The sequence below is a fragment of the Ruditapes philippinarum genome, unplaced genomic scaffold (genome assembly GCF_026571515.1).
Source record: "Ruditapes philippinarum isolate M1 unplaced genomic scaffold, ASM2657151v2 ctg16135_1_1_1_1, whole genome shotgun sequence".
NCBI classification, from domain to species: Eukaryota; Metazoa; Mollusca; class Bivalvia; order Venerida; family Veneridae; genus Ruditapes; species Ruditapes philippinarum.
The window spans coordinates 25214-40535 of NW_026860710.1; the positions used below are offsets into that span (position 1 = coordinate 25214).

The 15322-nt window shown below is 34.2% G+C and overlaps 1 protein-coding gene across 4 annotated transcripts in view; it reads left to right on the forward strand.

Annotated features, from left to right (window-relative positions):
* Nucleotides 1–4450, forward strand: part of LOC132713133 (uridine phosphorylase 1-like) — a 29657-nt gene extending 25207 nt beyond the window's left edge. For all 4 annotated transcript variants that reach the window (XM_060695605.1, XM_060695603.1, XM_060695604.1 and 1 more), the window contains exons 6-9: nucleotides 116–186; nucleotides 658–796; nucleotides 1755–1901; nucleotides 3532–4450. In XM_060695605.1, coding sequence (XP_060551588.1) covers nucleotides 116–186; nucleotides 658–796; nucleotides 1755–1901; nucleotides 3532–3674 — 500 coding nt within the window. In that variant the 3' untranslated portion in view covers nucleotides 3675–4450. The remainder of the gene's footprint in view (nucleotides 1–115; nucleotides 187–657; nucleotides 797–1754; nucleotides 1902–3531) is intronic.
* The last annotated feature ends 10872 nt before the right edge of the window (nucleotides 4451–15322 follow it).

A 15322-nucleotide genomic window follows, 5' to 3' on the forward strand; every position in this document is an offset into this window, starting at 1 on the left:
AGCTTCCTCACGTCAAAGAATCCAATATTCCTTGGCAGGATTCGAACCTATTGCGATGAGGGGCAAGGGTATAATATTATAACAATTCATGTGTTATATCGCCATTATGTTTTAGGTTTAGAGCCCGGTACAGTTGTAGTCAGTGAACGAGTTGTGAACGGTGCATTAGAACCTTCGTACAAAATGGTAAATATCTTTTAAACTATAGTTCGTATTGTCAATAGTTGAGACTTCAGTGCGTAGGCGTTGTAACTGTTTAGCTTATTTTTTTCATAAATTAAGGAAAATGTCCTGCAGAATGTTCTTAATACTAAGTTAAATAAAGTTATTACGAACATTTAGCTATTTCGTTCTCCTAGGTGATTATTGTTTATAGTGTTTAATTAGTTTCGACAAAAGATGATGAAATGATAGAAAGACAGAAAAAAAATAAAAATTATAATAGCGATTTATAGAATGGTTTGAAAATAACTTTCTATGTGATTAATAAAACTTGAATTTAATATTCTACTTTTCGGTGCCAAAGATAATAAATCTTCGGATACAAAGTGATCCAAAATGTTTTTTATCCTTGTGGACCAAACCTGGAAAGTCTTATAACATCAAATGATTTGTTAAGTCAAATGACACAATTTAAATCAGCGATGTTATTTTTAGGTTGTTCTTGGAAAGACTATAGATAGACCTGCCGTGGTTGACACGACACTAGTAGAAGATCTTGCTAATTGTAGTCTTAATTCAGATAACTTCAAAACTGTGAAAGGAACTACTTTATGTGCGGACGATTTCTATGAAGGTATGTAAAATAATTAAACATTCAATCAAATTTTCAGAGTCATAATTTTGTATGAAAACTATTGCGAACCTAGATTACTAGTTTAAAATATGATTATATCAAAGCTTGATTGTTAAAAAAGCTTGTACCTTTTCTGAATCATATGGTGGCTGATTTGTGCCATGTCGTATGTTTGTTCCGCGGGGCGCCAACGAAAACAAGAAAATACGACAAAGTAAACTGTTTGTCGTGCTTTTGCCCCTCGGGGCGCAAATGCGAAAACACGATAATACGACAAAGTCAACAAGGTGTCCTTCTTTCGCTCCGCGGATCGCAAAGGCGAAAACACTCACCTCTTTGCCGTTCTTTCGCTTCGCGGGGCGCAAGGCGAAAACACGATTACACGAAAAAGTGTTGAATGTCGTATTATCGTGTTTTCGCCTTGCGCCCCGCGGAACGAAATTACGACATGTCACGAATCGAATCAGCCTTTGTAGAACCACCCTTAATTCCTTTTCTCTGAACTAAGCAAAACTGGTGTCATTCGTGGAATTAAATAGATGAATATATTATACTTTATAAAGATTACTCGCTAGAAGAAATCATATCTTCCTCGTGACTTTTAAACACGCATTTACTTAATAATACTCTTTTACAGACTGTTACTCTCAAAATAGAATATAAAATCAAACTTGGCAGCACATTACAAAGATGATTTTGTCCCAGTAAGTCTAGAACCAATTTAAGATATTCATCGTGGTAAGATGTACTGGATACATGGGCAAGTAAAGGAGATAAATTAATTATTTAGCTGAGCAGCCTACAGTATAGAACAGTCTTTGCTGGACTTCACGTTTTGGTATTTTGGATGGTGGTCTGTATACGTACATACAGTTATATGTTTTTATCCGCTACTGACTTGGAAATAATTATATATTACCGTGACCGTGCAAATTGTGATTTTTTATTTTATATAAAGGTCAAGGTCGAGTAGACGGAGCATTCTGTGAACACGAGGACGGGGAGAAATTTTCTTGGTTACGAAAACTTAAAGACAATGGTGTTACAAATATGGAAATGGAATCTCTGGGCTTTATTGCTATGTGTCATAGAGCAAACATCAAAGGTAAACCGTCCTTTTTAGTGTTTCTGCTTGTGTCTTTTGAAATGAGCCGCGTCATGACAAAACCAACGTAATGCGTTTGCGACCAGCATGGATCCAGACCAGCCTGCGCGTCCGCGCAGTCTGATCAGGATCCATACTGTTCGCTTACAAACCCTATTACAAGTAGAGAAACTGATAGCGAACAGCATGGATCATGATCAGACTTCGCGGATGCGCAGGCTGGTCTGGATCCATGCTGGTCGCAAACCAACTATGTTGGTTTTGTCATGACGCGGCTCAGATATACCATCGTATTGTATATTGTCATGCCTGCAAAGCTGAAAAAAAAACATAAAAGACATGAAAACCTGTGATGAAATGTTGCTGGTGTCTGTTAAATAACTTACTTGCATACCTCTCAATTTAAAGTTATATGGACATTTAAATAAATGGGTTGATATATATTTGATTTTAAAATTTAGTTTTTTTTGTAGTATTTACCAGGGACTTAGGATTCTTTCATATGCTGTTAAGTTAGCTTGCAAACCGTCCGTATTTCTACTTAGGTGCCTGTTCGTGCCTGAAATCATGCACTGAGGGACACCTTAGGTTTTTCTCCACCAGTAAAGCTGGAAAGTCGCCAAATGACAAAGCTTGCGCGATATAGAACAGTACAACACCTCCCAACGTGCCACCTCACCTTAAAAAGTCTAAATAAATAAATCCAGAATGTTTACAGCTTATTGTGATAACATATCCAGAATAAAGATTTATATATTTTTGACCTTAATACACAAACCAAGTTGGTATTTTTCTTAATATGTCAATATAGTTAATTTATATTCTTACCGACAGATGACTTGCAGATTTATTTACAGATATATTTTTGATATGTACATGCACCCAATTTGATCAATAATTTTATTTTAATGTTTATATGATTTTCTATTTATAAATTGTAAGTAAAGATTGGTTACAAACAATGCCAAGCTATCCTCATATGATAGAAACGAAGTTGTTTTTAGGTCCACTTTGTATATCATTTCAAGATTTTAGCTCGACTATTCGAAGAATATGGAGAGCTGTTGTACTCACCCGGGCGCCGAGTGTGGCGTCCCAAGTTGGTTAAGATTTTTATCCGTACTTGTAAGTGGTTATGTCCAAGACTACAGAAGGAAATGCCTTAAAACTTGACTCATTTATTTGAAAAGCTCAATAAGAGGTCACCGTCCAAAGTCTAAAACTCTAACATTGATTTTGTCAGAATTATGACCCTTTTTGAAGTTAGAAATTTCTACGTTATCCAGGCTTTTGTTTTAAGCACTGAGAGTAGTCGAGCACGCTGTCCTACCGACAACTCTTGTTATATTGAGGGGATTTTATCCATATCATTTAGGATACTTTCAGACACCTTTCGGTCGAGGGGCCTTTGTTTATCCTTGTTTTATTGGCCAATTTTTTAACTTTTACGGAGAGAAATGTTCGTTGTATACTTGTGTAATTGAGTTGTTAACATTGTATATTTACATTTTGGCCTTTTATTATGTGTACACCTGGAACAATTTACATGCCGTTATAATTTTATAATTATTTTGAGTAAAATGGCGGGAAAAATATTACTCACCTTATAACTATACTTATTACATTACAGGTGCGGTATGTTGTGTGACGTTATTGGATCGCTTTGAAGGCGATGGGCTCACAACCAACCGGCAGTTACTAAGTGAATGGCAGACTTTTCCTCAAATAATTGTCTCCAGATACATCCAACAAAAGCTGAACGAGAGCAGCTAGATTTGTTTGAAGTTAAGAAACGTTCCGAATCTCTATTATTGTGTGCCTAAACTGAATCAGATGCTCCGTCCATTCCGGACCAAAATTAAGAATTTGAAGATTTTTAACCTGCTTAGATGTTGAAATAACATTTTTTTTCGAATATGGTTTTGTTGGAATGATATACCGATAATGGTGTTAACTGTCGTCTAGAAATTTGGTAAATTAATCATTATAAAAATAGCTCCTACACCAAATGATGCGAATTCTAAAACTGAAATTTCATTTATGTATGTTAATGAACCAACATAAATACTGATGTTTGGGGAAAAAAACAAAGATACAGACAAACAAAACACACTTGACTTGTGGATGAGGAAACTATCATATAAAAACTTTTGCCCAAATTGTTTAGATCATTTTCAGTCATTTAGTGGCATTTTTGTTTAATGAAAAGGCAAGTTAAACGGCTATATATATTCATAATAATATCGGACTTAATACGGATTGAAAGTAGTTCTACCATGTAAACATAAACAGATGGCGTAGGTTAGACCGAAATCCGTTCTATGTATTCTTACTATAGTGATAGATGAAAAGGGCCGAGAAGTTGCGAATGAAAGGAAGTTTTTCTATAACAGGGAACTTATAAACAGTCGTGCTATTGAACAGCGTGAGAAAATAAAACATCATTCGGGAGCAAATCAGCCGAAACAATTGTCACATTGCCTTTCATTTTTTGAGCTAGCACCATACAAAATTAATTTAACAATTTTAAATACTTTAAGACTGTACTTCGGCCGTATACTTATCACATATGCATTGCTTTGATTTTGTTAGTTGTTTGCGAAAAGTTTTAGTAAAATCTTTGGTTTTTGGTTTTCTTTCCGGGATTTGGTGGAAAATCTTATGTTTTATGTATTGTTTGTTAGTCGTAATATTTTTTCGTTTAAGACAATGTATACCATTGAATGTATATGTATGTTGATATATTTGATATGAAACTTTTTATAACCATACCAAATTAACTTGTTGTTCTTAACATGTCATAAAAGTCTCCTAACTGGCTTCCGTGGCCGGGTGGTAAATGTCGCTTACTGCGAACCACTTGTCACTCTACGTTGTTGGTTCGAATCTAGTCAGGAACTTTGGCTTATTTCGTGTTAAAAAGCTATCCAATTTACGGAAGGGATGCCGGGTGCTTACTCGCTCGTTCCTGAAATAAAGCAAAAGTTGACACGTGACTTTATTAAACTAGTAAGTAGCCAAGATAGATATGTTACTATTAACAACTTGATCTCACTTATATAACATTATTTACACCGAACATTTGCACGTAAACTCGACCAATAAAATTACTCATTAAATTTTGACGGATACCAATCTTTATACTTATAAGAGCACGTTTCCTTTATGTAATTGGGAAGTGGTTAAACGACAAAAACAAAGTATTTTTTAAAAGGCTTGACTTTTCTGACAGTAAAACGTATAATCTTAAACTTGTCAACAATGGGATGAACGGTGTCCAATAATAACCCTTTGTAAACAGATAATAAGCCGCGTTCGAAGATTAATGAACAGAAGAGAACCGTTTTATTCTGTTCTTAATTAAGTCACGCATGAATGGGTTTCTTGTTCTTAACAACTTTCGTGCATTTATTTGAATACGAATGGTATTTCAGACTTGTGAGCTTTAATCAAGTTTACGTGTTTGTGCGTTTCTGTTTTAACCTTGTCAACATTTCCTTACTGAATAAACATTTTTATAAACTGAATAACGTTTTTATCGGTAACTTTTCAAGAGGTCCTTTCATTTAAATCATACACAATTAGGTCACTGATAAAGAAGACATTTAAAGTGGGACTTTTCAACAACAATCATAAACATAAATAAAGTGTGTTACTTAACACATACATGTATGTTCTTGACCTTAAAATGCTTAACACTATTAACAAAATGTAAAATGATTTTATGTTGATGAGGTGGATATTTAAGCCTATGAATATATTACATTAGCCAGGTTCATATATTTAGATAATCAATCTCCATACAATGTATGTTCTACTGTAGCGGGAACGGTGACATATAGAATTAACAATTAAGATGTGACCATTTCTACCCGTACACCGCCTGCCCTAAGGTAGCACTCCACACTAAATTTCAATTTTCTGCCGTCAGTGTCCTACAAGCAATATGTCTGATAAATCTGATCCCAAACTACACAACCGGGAAAAAGAAAACACATTTTGTTAAGAACATATATGTCATAACATTGCAAATTTATAATGAAATCATCCCATGTGCAACAGTCAGGCAGTTAAAAAAATCCAATTCATTCCGTAAAAGCCAAAAATCTATAATGGTCCGATACCCAAAACAACATATTTCGTCCCGCCGGCAAAAAATACCTGCAAACATACGGGCTACAGAAACTCTGTCACTGCTTAACAACTCCCTATACATGCAAAATATTACAAAGAAATAGGTGCTTGGCCTTGTAGATTTTTTACTATTGCTGAAAGTTTGTACCCCCCTGTAAAATTACTTGTTTTCACCGAGCATGTTGTTCAAAAGCAGTGTATACAAACAATGGCGGCCTTGACATCTATGATTAACAGCATGCGATTTCTAACCATGTTTTCGAATTTGCCAATGATCATATTACATGTCACAAAAACAAATTTCATGCTGAAAATGCATTTTAAAGACAACCAGTCATTTAAATCCACAATAGTCACTATATCCATGAAATCCTGGCCATTCGAAGCTGTGGCTTAGTTTAGTGTGGTGTGCTGCCTAAGCCAATCAGAATGGAGTGAGACTAAAAAAAGGGGGCAGGGGACATATTCGAATGATGGCCCGGTCAAATGTTTTAATAACTCAGACATGGTGTTTTGAAGGTACTGATAACTTCTGATATTTCTCTGTCATTGTAATTCTTTCTTGTTTGTGTGTAGGAAATGAGATATATTTTTGGGTTTTTACCCGAAACTAAGCATTTTGGTAGCTTTGTATGTATTTCTGACTCTCCGAATGGAGGTGAAAAATCAAGCTTTGACAGTTGGCGCCAAACAAGTAAGAAATTTCAGATAAATTTTGTGAAAAATCTAAACGTATGACAGACACTTTATTTGTCATTTCTGAAAATGCCATAGCTTGCACTGCGTGTTACTGATATTTTTAAAGGAATCGGGCGGATTCTGGAGTATGCTGCACCTTCATGAAGATTGCCCATATTGGTATATTTTAGGTGTGATTTTGGCTCGGTGGGGGTAAATATAAATTGCTGTCAGTCATTTTTTGAAGGAGCAATGCATGCAAACTATTATTTTTTTCAATGTATGTCATATATCATTGAATAATGCTGTGCAACTGGTTATCTGCCAGTAAAACAGATTTTGAAATATTTTGAATTGTGTTTCTGGTCACACTGAAATACAAAATTTTTCATTTTTAGGTCCCCTGCCCCCTAAGTCTTATGGGCGCAGCCATATTTGTTTACAAAGTTATGTAGACGCATAAACGATGACATCAAGCTTCTTGCGACATAGATTTTGGAACGGGAAAGTTAAAAAGTTGCAAAAAAGATTCTTCTCTTATTTTGTTGGTTAAAATTTGGATAAAAGTAAGAACAATTAAAATAGAACAGTTCATAAGTAGTAGTTGATCTGTATATTGCTATTTGACGTGTTTTGTTGATATTTTTTTACACCTAACGAATGTAAACAAGAAAAATGAAGTCGTCTGTTGAACGCACTTTTTTGTAATTAATATCAAACTTTCACGAGGTCATATTTGTTTTCAATACTGATGAGAATATGTATCATTACTCTATTTTGGTAAATATTTATCATTTTACAGTTTAACCCATTACTTCATGAGTATTTTGTGAAAAATGGCTGCTTTCATTGAAAAGTCTCCCGTTACAAGTTCAAATTGCTATAATACTATAAAAACTGTTTCAACACTAATTAAACTTGGTACAAATGTTGACTGGTCCATTGCCCTTGCAACAACATGCTCAAGCTTAAATTTTTTGTTACCATGGCAACGAGGGACATCTCAAAATTGCCAAAAATCACTATTTTGCGTTGATTTTTCCATCAAAATTGATTTCAAAGTGCTGCAACTTCTCAATGGATTGAGATAGAGTTAAAAGCTTTTCAGCGTTGGTTACACGTTAACTTATAATCAATCTGGGGTCATTTACAGCCTCTCACAAGTCCAAAATTTTCTTGGCGATGAGGGGGACTCCGCCCCCTTCAAACCCCCCAAAACAGAAGGGGGCACATCCCCCTTCTGGCAACCACCTGATGTATCTTTTGGTTGGGGACCGCGCCGAAAAAGAGGTCATATTTTTAACAGCATTTCTCAAACAATTACAAATGTTGAGGGCCTAAGTAAGGTATTTTTTCACCATTTGAGACAACAAAAATGGGGGGGTGAAAAAGGCGTTAAAAGGCGTCCATATAACGTAATGGGTTAATAGAAAATGATGCCCTAAATCACGTATTTTCACGTTTAAACATGGCCGTCAGATAAATTTGAAGAAAAATTGTGGTTTTGTAGTTTTTTTGTTTTTTGTTTTTTTGTTTTTTTTTCATTAACCCATTACTTCATGAGTATTTTGTGGAAAATGGCTGTTTTCATTGAAAAGTGTCCCGTTACAAGTTCAAATTGCTATAATACTATAAAAACTGCTTCAACACTTATCAAACTTGGTACAAATGTTGACTGGACCATTGCCCTTGCAACAACATGCTCAAGCTTAAATTTTCAGTTACCATGGCAACGAGGGGTCATCTCAAAATTGCCAAAAATCACTATTTTGCGTTGATTTTTTCCATCAAAATTGATTTCAAAGTGCTGCAACTTCTTAATGGATTGAGATAGAGTCAAATGCTTTTCAGCGTTGGTTACACGTTACCTTATGATCAATCTGGGGTTACTTATAGCCTCTCACAAGTCCAAAATTTTCTTGGCGATGAGGGGGACACTACCCCCCTTCAAACCCCCAAAACAGAAGGGGGCACATCCCCCTTCTGGCAACCCCTGATGTATCTCTTGGTTGGGGGCCGCGCCGAAAAAGAGGTCACTTTTTTGACAACATTTCTCAAACAAAAACAAGTGTTTGGGGCCTAAATAAGGCATTCATTTTTTCACCATTTGAGACAACAAAAATGGGGGGGGGGTGAAAAAGGCGTCTTTATAACGTAATGGGTTAAAAGTGCTTGTAAATCGGAATTAACGCTGCGTAAAATAGAACCGTACGCGCATCGCCACAACACGTGTTGTTTACAACGTGGGGTGCAAAACGGGGAAATTTAGTGTGTGTATTACCCGTCTGGCTCGAAATATCAATTTATTTTGGGTGATCAATATCCAATCAAAAAGGCGGAAAAATCTTAAGGGTAATAATATAATATATTGATCGAGGTAATATTTTGTTTTAAACACTTGACCACCATCAGTTTAAATTCTGAGAGATTGTACACGATGATATTTATAGCTATAGGTGAAGCTCTATAGATGACGATAAGATGTGACCATTAGTGCAAAAATGTGGGGGTTTTCCGTGGATTGGGTTTCATGAAGTTAAAATCGCAATGTATTTAAAACCTTACTTGGATAATTCAAGCAGTATTTACAAAGAGAGCTTTGATATGGTATACACTAAGTAAAAAGATACAACAACAAAACAACAAAAGGCATAAAAATGATGACTATTAAATATGTTTCCTACATTTTAGTGTTAATGGAATTAATGGCATACACTAACGGATTTTCTCAATTTGATTTGACGAAGACCAAATGTGTTGAAGACAACAATGAAACGTTCACTTGTAACTTTATACCGAAGACTCTCCCAGTTGGAGTTACAACAGTGCATTTGAGTTTGAGCCTGGTGGGTAACATGTATCTGAACAAGTCTACGTTCATTGACTTTTCTTGGAATAAAGTAAAACTTCTAGAGATCAATGTTGACTTACCATCTAGAGTAGGTCAATTGGTTTTACAAGATAACTGTTTTAATGGTCTGGACGAATTGAAAGAATTAAGATTGCATATGGAAGGCACATTCTATATGGATCCGAACACTTTTCTTAGCGTTAAAGACGTAGGCGTTCTGGATTTAAGCAGGAGTGTTAGATTTACATTGAATTATTTAATTCCTGCTCTGAATGGATCTGATAAGTTGCCGGAATTAAATAAATTGATATTATCAAACTGTTCTCGTGATTCACAACCGTTGTCTATTGATGACCAACTCATGGAGGTACTTCAGTCAAAGAAAATTTATTATTTAGATGTGAGTAGTACTGATATAAAAACAATAAATTTGACTGCCGTTTTTAAACGATTAGCCTTCTTGGAGGTCATTGATGCATCATATAGTACTATTACTTTCTCCATATCTACTTATCTAGAGCAAGGCGACATGAAACGCATTAAATTTCTTGATTTGAGTTTCGTTAATCTTCCGAGGAAGGTATTTCATATTCCACCAGGCAGACTTGTGATAGAGAAAACAAATACATTTTTTTCTAAACTTTATAATCAGGAAGACGTCAAACTATTTTTAACTCCTGAAATTTTAAATGCGAGCGGTATTATTCCTCACGTTTCGTCAATTTGGATAAAAAGTGCCAATTTTACCGTAGACGTAAATCCTTCTTCCTTCACAAAAGAATTGATCATGAGGCAAAACAATTTAAGGTGGTTAGATGTAAATGTCATTTGCGAGAATTTCAAATTTTCATCATTCAGACGCATGGATTTATCTGAAAATGGCATGCAGTTTTTACATCCAAACTTTTTGTCATGCTTTCCAAATCTGGAGACATTAGACTTGTCAAGCAATGAGCTGGTGAAAATGTCCCGAGGGAGTTTAGGGTTGTTTGAAACGTTATTTTCAGGTCTCAGAAATTTAAAAAACATTAACATGTCAAAAAATAGTTTAAATAAACTTCCGATGAAAATATTCGAGAATAATAGGAATATCGAAATTATCGATTTATCGGGTAACATATTAGATCAAGTTCACATTACTTTGACTGAATTGTCTAGACTATCCGTGCTTAATCTATATGGAAACAATATTCATGTCTTAGACCAACTGTCTATTAATAACTTGAATAGCATTTCATTTGGATATGCTTCTGACATCCGTAAAAACATGGTTATTTTAAAAGCAAGTCCCATTTCGTGTTCAGAATGCAAAGAACTATCATTTCTCGTTTGGCTGACATCAACGAATCTTGTTGATCTTGGTTCACAGCAATTGATTTGTTACAATGAAAAGGATGAAGCAGAAATAATAACACAAGAGACTAGCAAGAAAGTCAAGTTGATTTGTCAAAGGAAGGTTATTATAATTGCTACATGCGTTTTAGCGGGATGTATTTCACTTATTATTATAATTTCAGTTCTGATATTTTATACCCAAAGAAAGCATAGAAAGAGGATACAAAATAGAGCAAATGTAATAAATTTGTTACGTCAGGGTGATGGTAACTATGAATTTGCCGTTTTTCTTGCCTTTAGCAATGAAGATGAGGACTTTGTCAATACGCATATTCTACATCAGCTGAATGAAAATCTTCAGTTGATGACAGGAGTTGATAGAGAACTAGTTTGTACAGGTGACCGACATTTTCGACCTGGTTTCTATGTTCTAAATGAGACGTGCAGGCGCTTGGCAACAGCGTCTGTTTTAATTGTAGTAGCTTCGGAAAACTTTTGTGAAAGTGTTTATTGTAGAGGTGAGCTTGAGCAAGCGTTCATGGAAGGGAAACCAATCATTTTGATGTTTATTGAACAAGTGGAGCAAGAACTGATGCCACCAACTATGAGAGAGGTATACCAAAGGAATGTAAGGATTGTTTGGACATTTGAAAACGGTGAATACAAATTGAAAACAACATGGGAAAATGTTTGTAAATCTGTTTTAGACCTTGTGATATGAGGACCAATGTTCGCGTTTAATTACATGTACATACAATAGTGTGTCTTCAACTGTATAACGTAGTTGCATGTGATGCCTCAAATATCTCAACTTTGAGAATAAGTTGCTATGGTCAAACTCACTGTTACTAAAAATATAAAATTAACAAAAGTTTGTTTATTTTGTAGACAAATCTGACAGAACTAAAGACGAATATAAACAAATCAGTCTTCAATTTAAATAATGCCAAGGATTCATTAATCATTCGCATGCAGTGGCGTACCTGCCGATACGCCAATACGCACGGGTGTATTTAATGAATAGAGTTTCGAGAAATTAAAATTAAAAAAATGACGTAAAAAATAATTATGTAGATCAGATCGATCTATAGTTGCGTAGCTGCTTATTGATTCCATGGGTATGCTAACGATGTAACCTTTGTCAAATATATGTTCATACAATCAAAGGTGGTGAAGCACATTCATGTAAGAGAAAAGAACACGGGAAGAAATTTTAACGAGAAATTTTCTATTGTGTTTTTTATTTGTAATACAAATAATCAATTTTTAAGTAGATTGAATTACTATAAAAATTCAATTTATACCACCCTATGTGGATTTTATTAAGAATAATAATTTTTAAAACTTAAAAAAAAATAATGTTTTTATGCTTATAAACCTTACTAAACTTTATGTTTTTTTGGATCTTTTGTAGTACAAAGGAATATGTGTCAGCCTTTACATATATAATCCTGTAGTTGTTTCATTTGAAATTGTGTAGAATATTTTGGGTCCTATAAATATGATCTTAGCAGCAAACAATTGCCAACAACTATCATCACAAACCGAATTCAACCTTATTATAAATAACATTTTTAATCAAATGTCCGTAAAAATAGTAGATTTTCAAGATATATAATTATTCAAAGCTATTTAAACATATTTCATTGACTATACACATGAGTTGGATATTTCTGCAAACAATGACATATGTTTATGTATTTTATAATAGCCTCATCTATAAATATAGAACAGAGATAAAATTACAATAAAAACAAAATAAAGCCATATGAGAGAATGATCTTTCTTCTTTTTTTTTCATTTTTACAAAACTAAAATATGTTTCCCCTCTCGCTTTAAATAAACCGTAATTTTCCTGTTCATTTGTAAATATTTGTATGCGATACAAAATTCTATATGTTATTATTCTTTTTTAGGTTTTGACTTGAATTTCTGCCAGACTAGTTAGCCATTAATTTTAACTGCGTAATAATATAACTAAAATATATCGGATTAATCTTAAAGAGTAAAATTGAGGAAAATTGTCAAAAACAATTATGCTCTAATATTAACATAATGCACTTCTAAAATTATTATTTTTTATGTACCTTTGTGATCGCGTATCGATAAATAGCACCACACTAAATATCGTATTCCAGTATATACCGGACAAGGCGCTTGAATCATAAAATGCTAAAATCTTGCCTTTTAACCCAACGGAATGAACTTTAATAGGTCTAATTCATCTTTTCACACCGAATTATGTATGTTAATGAATGAAAAATGTAAAAATCGGCGAAAAAAACAATACTTGTCTATTTTGTGACCATGATTTCTGCAAGCGTCTAGAGGTACTGCTCCAATCCTGTATTGAGTTAAATCCATCAGAATGGAGAATATCACATGATTATGATGATAACAATGTGGACGACAAAAGAAACCATTGCCGATTAATGCCGTAACCGCCGCTAAATGTCACAAAATCTTCTGTTGTTAAATGTCGCAATGGTGAAGTTAAAAATGTCGCAAGATCTACATTCATGATAAAATTAACTTAGCTAGTGGTATTAAATTAAATAAACATTGAGTAAATGCCTGTATATATCTAGTAACGTTTGGATATAAAAGACTGTCCCGATCCATTTTAAAGTGGATTGGTCTACAATGGGTACATTTTCAAGAAATATTTCAAATATTGATAAAAACAATAGAAACAATCATTTGGATATTCTTACAAAATACTTCTTAAACAAAAAAGTATATCTAGTTCTACATGATTTAATATTGCAAATATGCCCATCAACGCTGTTGGTTAGTATTCTGCCAGGGACTTAGGATTCTTTCATGTGAGGAAGCTATATTCAGTTACCTTATGGAACGTCGGTGGTTTTTCTCTAGTTCGAGGCACCAGAGGTCTTCGCTGGAAAATCGTTATACTGTGTTGGTGTGACGTTTTAATGCCTAAAAACTAATTAGGGCTTGCATGTCCTAATTAAAAGTTTTTAAAACTTATTAGGAGAATTTAGGAGAAATAAAATTCTTCATTTTTCTGTTCTTTTGTATAAAAACCTAATTTGAAGGTACAAAGTTCAAATTATTTTTAATTATATTTAGTCTTTTGAAGTTCCTCCTTATTAAGATTTTATTTCCAAATTCCTAATGATATTTTTATTTTTCCTAATTAGGCTTTTAAAACTACTTATTAAGAGTTACAAAGTTGTAATTAGGATTATTCCTCTTAATAATGAGTAAAAATTCCTTATAAGTTGTAACTGGGAGTAATAAATTGTAATAAGGTTTTTCTTATCTCTCTTATGTAGGAAAATCTATCTTCTTTTAATTCTCCTTATTAAGATTTAAGCACTTAAAAAAATAAAAATAAAAAACAAAGATGTGCACCAGACGATTTCGTACCAAAACACTTTCGAATACACTATCAGTTTTCCTATAGATTTTCGACCATGCGACCACATACATCCATCGAGGAGATATTGTAAGGAAAGTGACCGTGCGACCACATACACGCATCACAGGATTCCCCTTCTCATACGAGAGAGGGAGACAAAAAGTTGTCTGCCCTTTTATTAAAGGGCAGACTTTACAAACATGCCAGTTCCTTATTTTATTGATAAGGTGGCTAAAAAATTATCACAGACATATCTTGAATTGGTTTATATACAACAATAATAATGCAAACCAAGCGGGTTGTCAGCTTACGTCCTTTTCAGTCTGCCATGAAATTTTAAAACGATAATATATAATTTCTTAGAAAACTTTGAGTTTACAGTTTTTTTTTCTACTTTTTATTCTATGTATATTCCAATTTTTCAAAAACGTTTTATATATCCATTAAATATGGGAGATAATATATTTCACACTTTGTAAATATTAACCTGGGGGCATTTTGCAAATGTATGCATTTAATTTCTATAGTCGACTTGTAATAGAAAAGGTTATGTGATGGACTGCAAGAAAACGAAGATTAAAATTGAGCAGCCGACATTTATTCTTAACCTGCAAAATGCAGTTTTCAAGTATCCATGTTTTAAGAACTGTTTGACAATCTTGGAATATCAAGACAGGAACTTCTAAAATGAGTCAACCTTAAGTATAGACAGGTTCAGTCTGCTTACGTACATGTATTTCTTACACATCCGACTGGTGTATGCATCACAAGGTTCCCCTTCTCCTACGAGAGAGTACCGACAAATGGGCTGGTCTCCTCGGGACGGATATTTCAATCTGAACCGCAACATATGACATATTTGAGCCGTGTCATGGAAAAACTAACAAAATGCGTTTGCGACCAGCATGGATCCAGACCAGCCTGCGCATCCGCGCAGTCTGATCAGGATCCATGCTGTTCGCTATCAGTTTCTCTACTTGAAATAGTGTTGGTAAGCGAACAGCATGGATCCTGATCAAACTGCGCGGATGCTGGTCC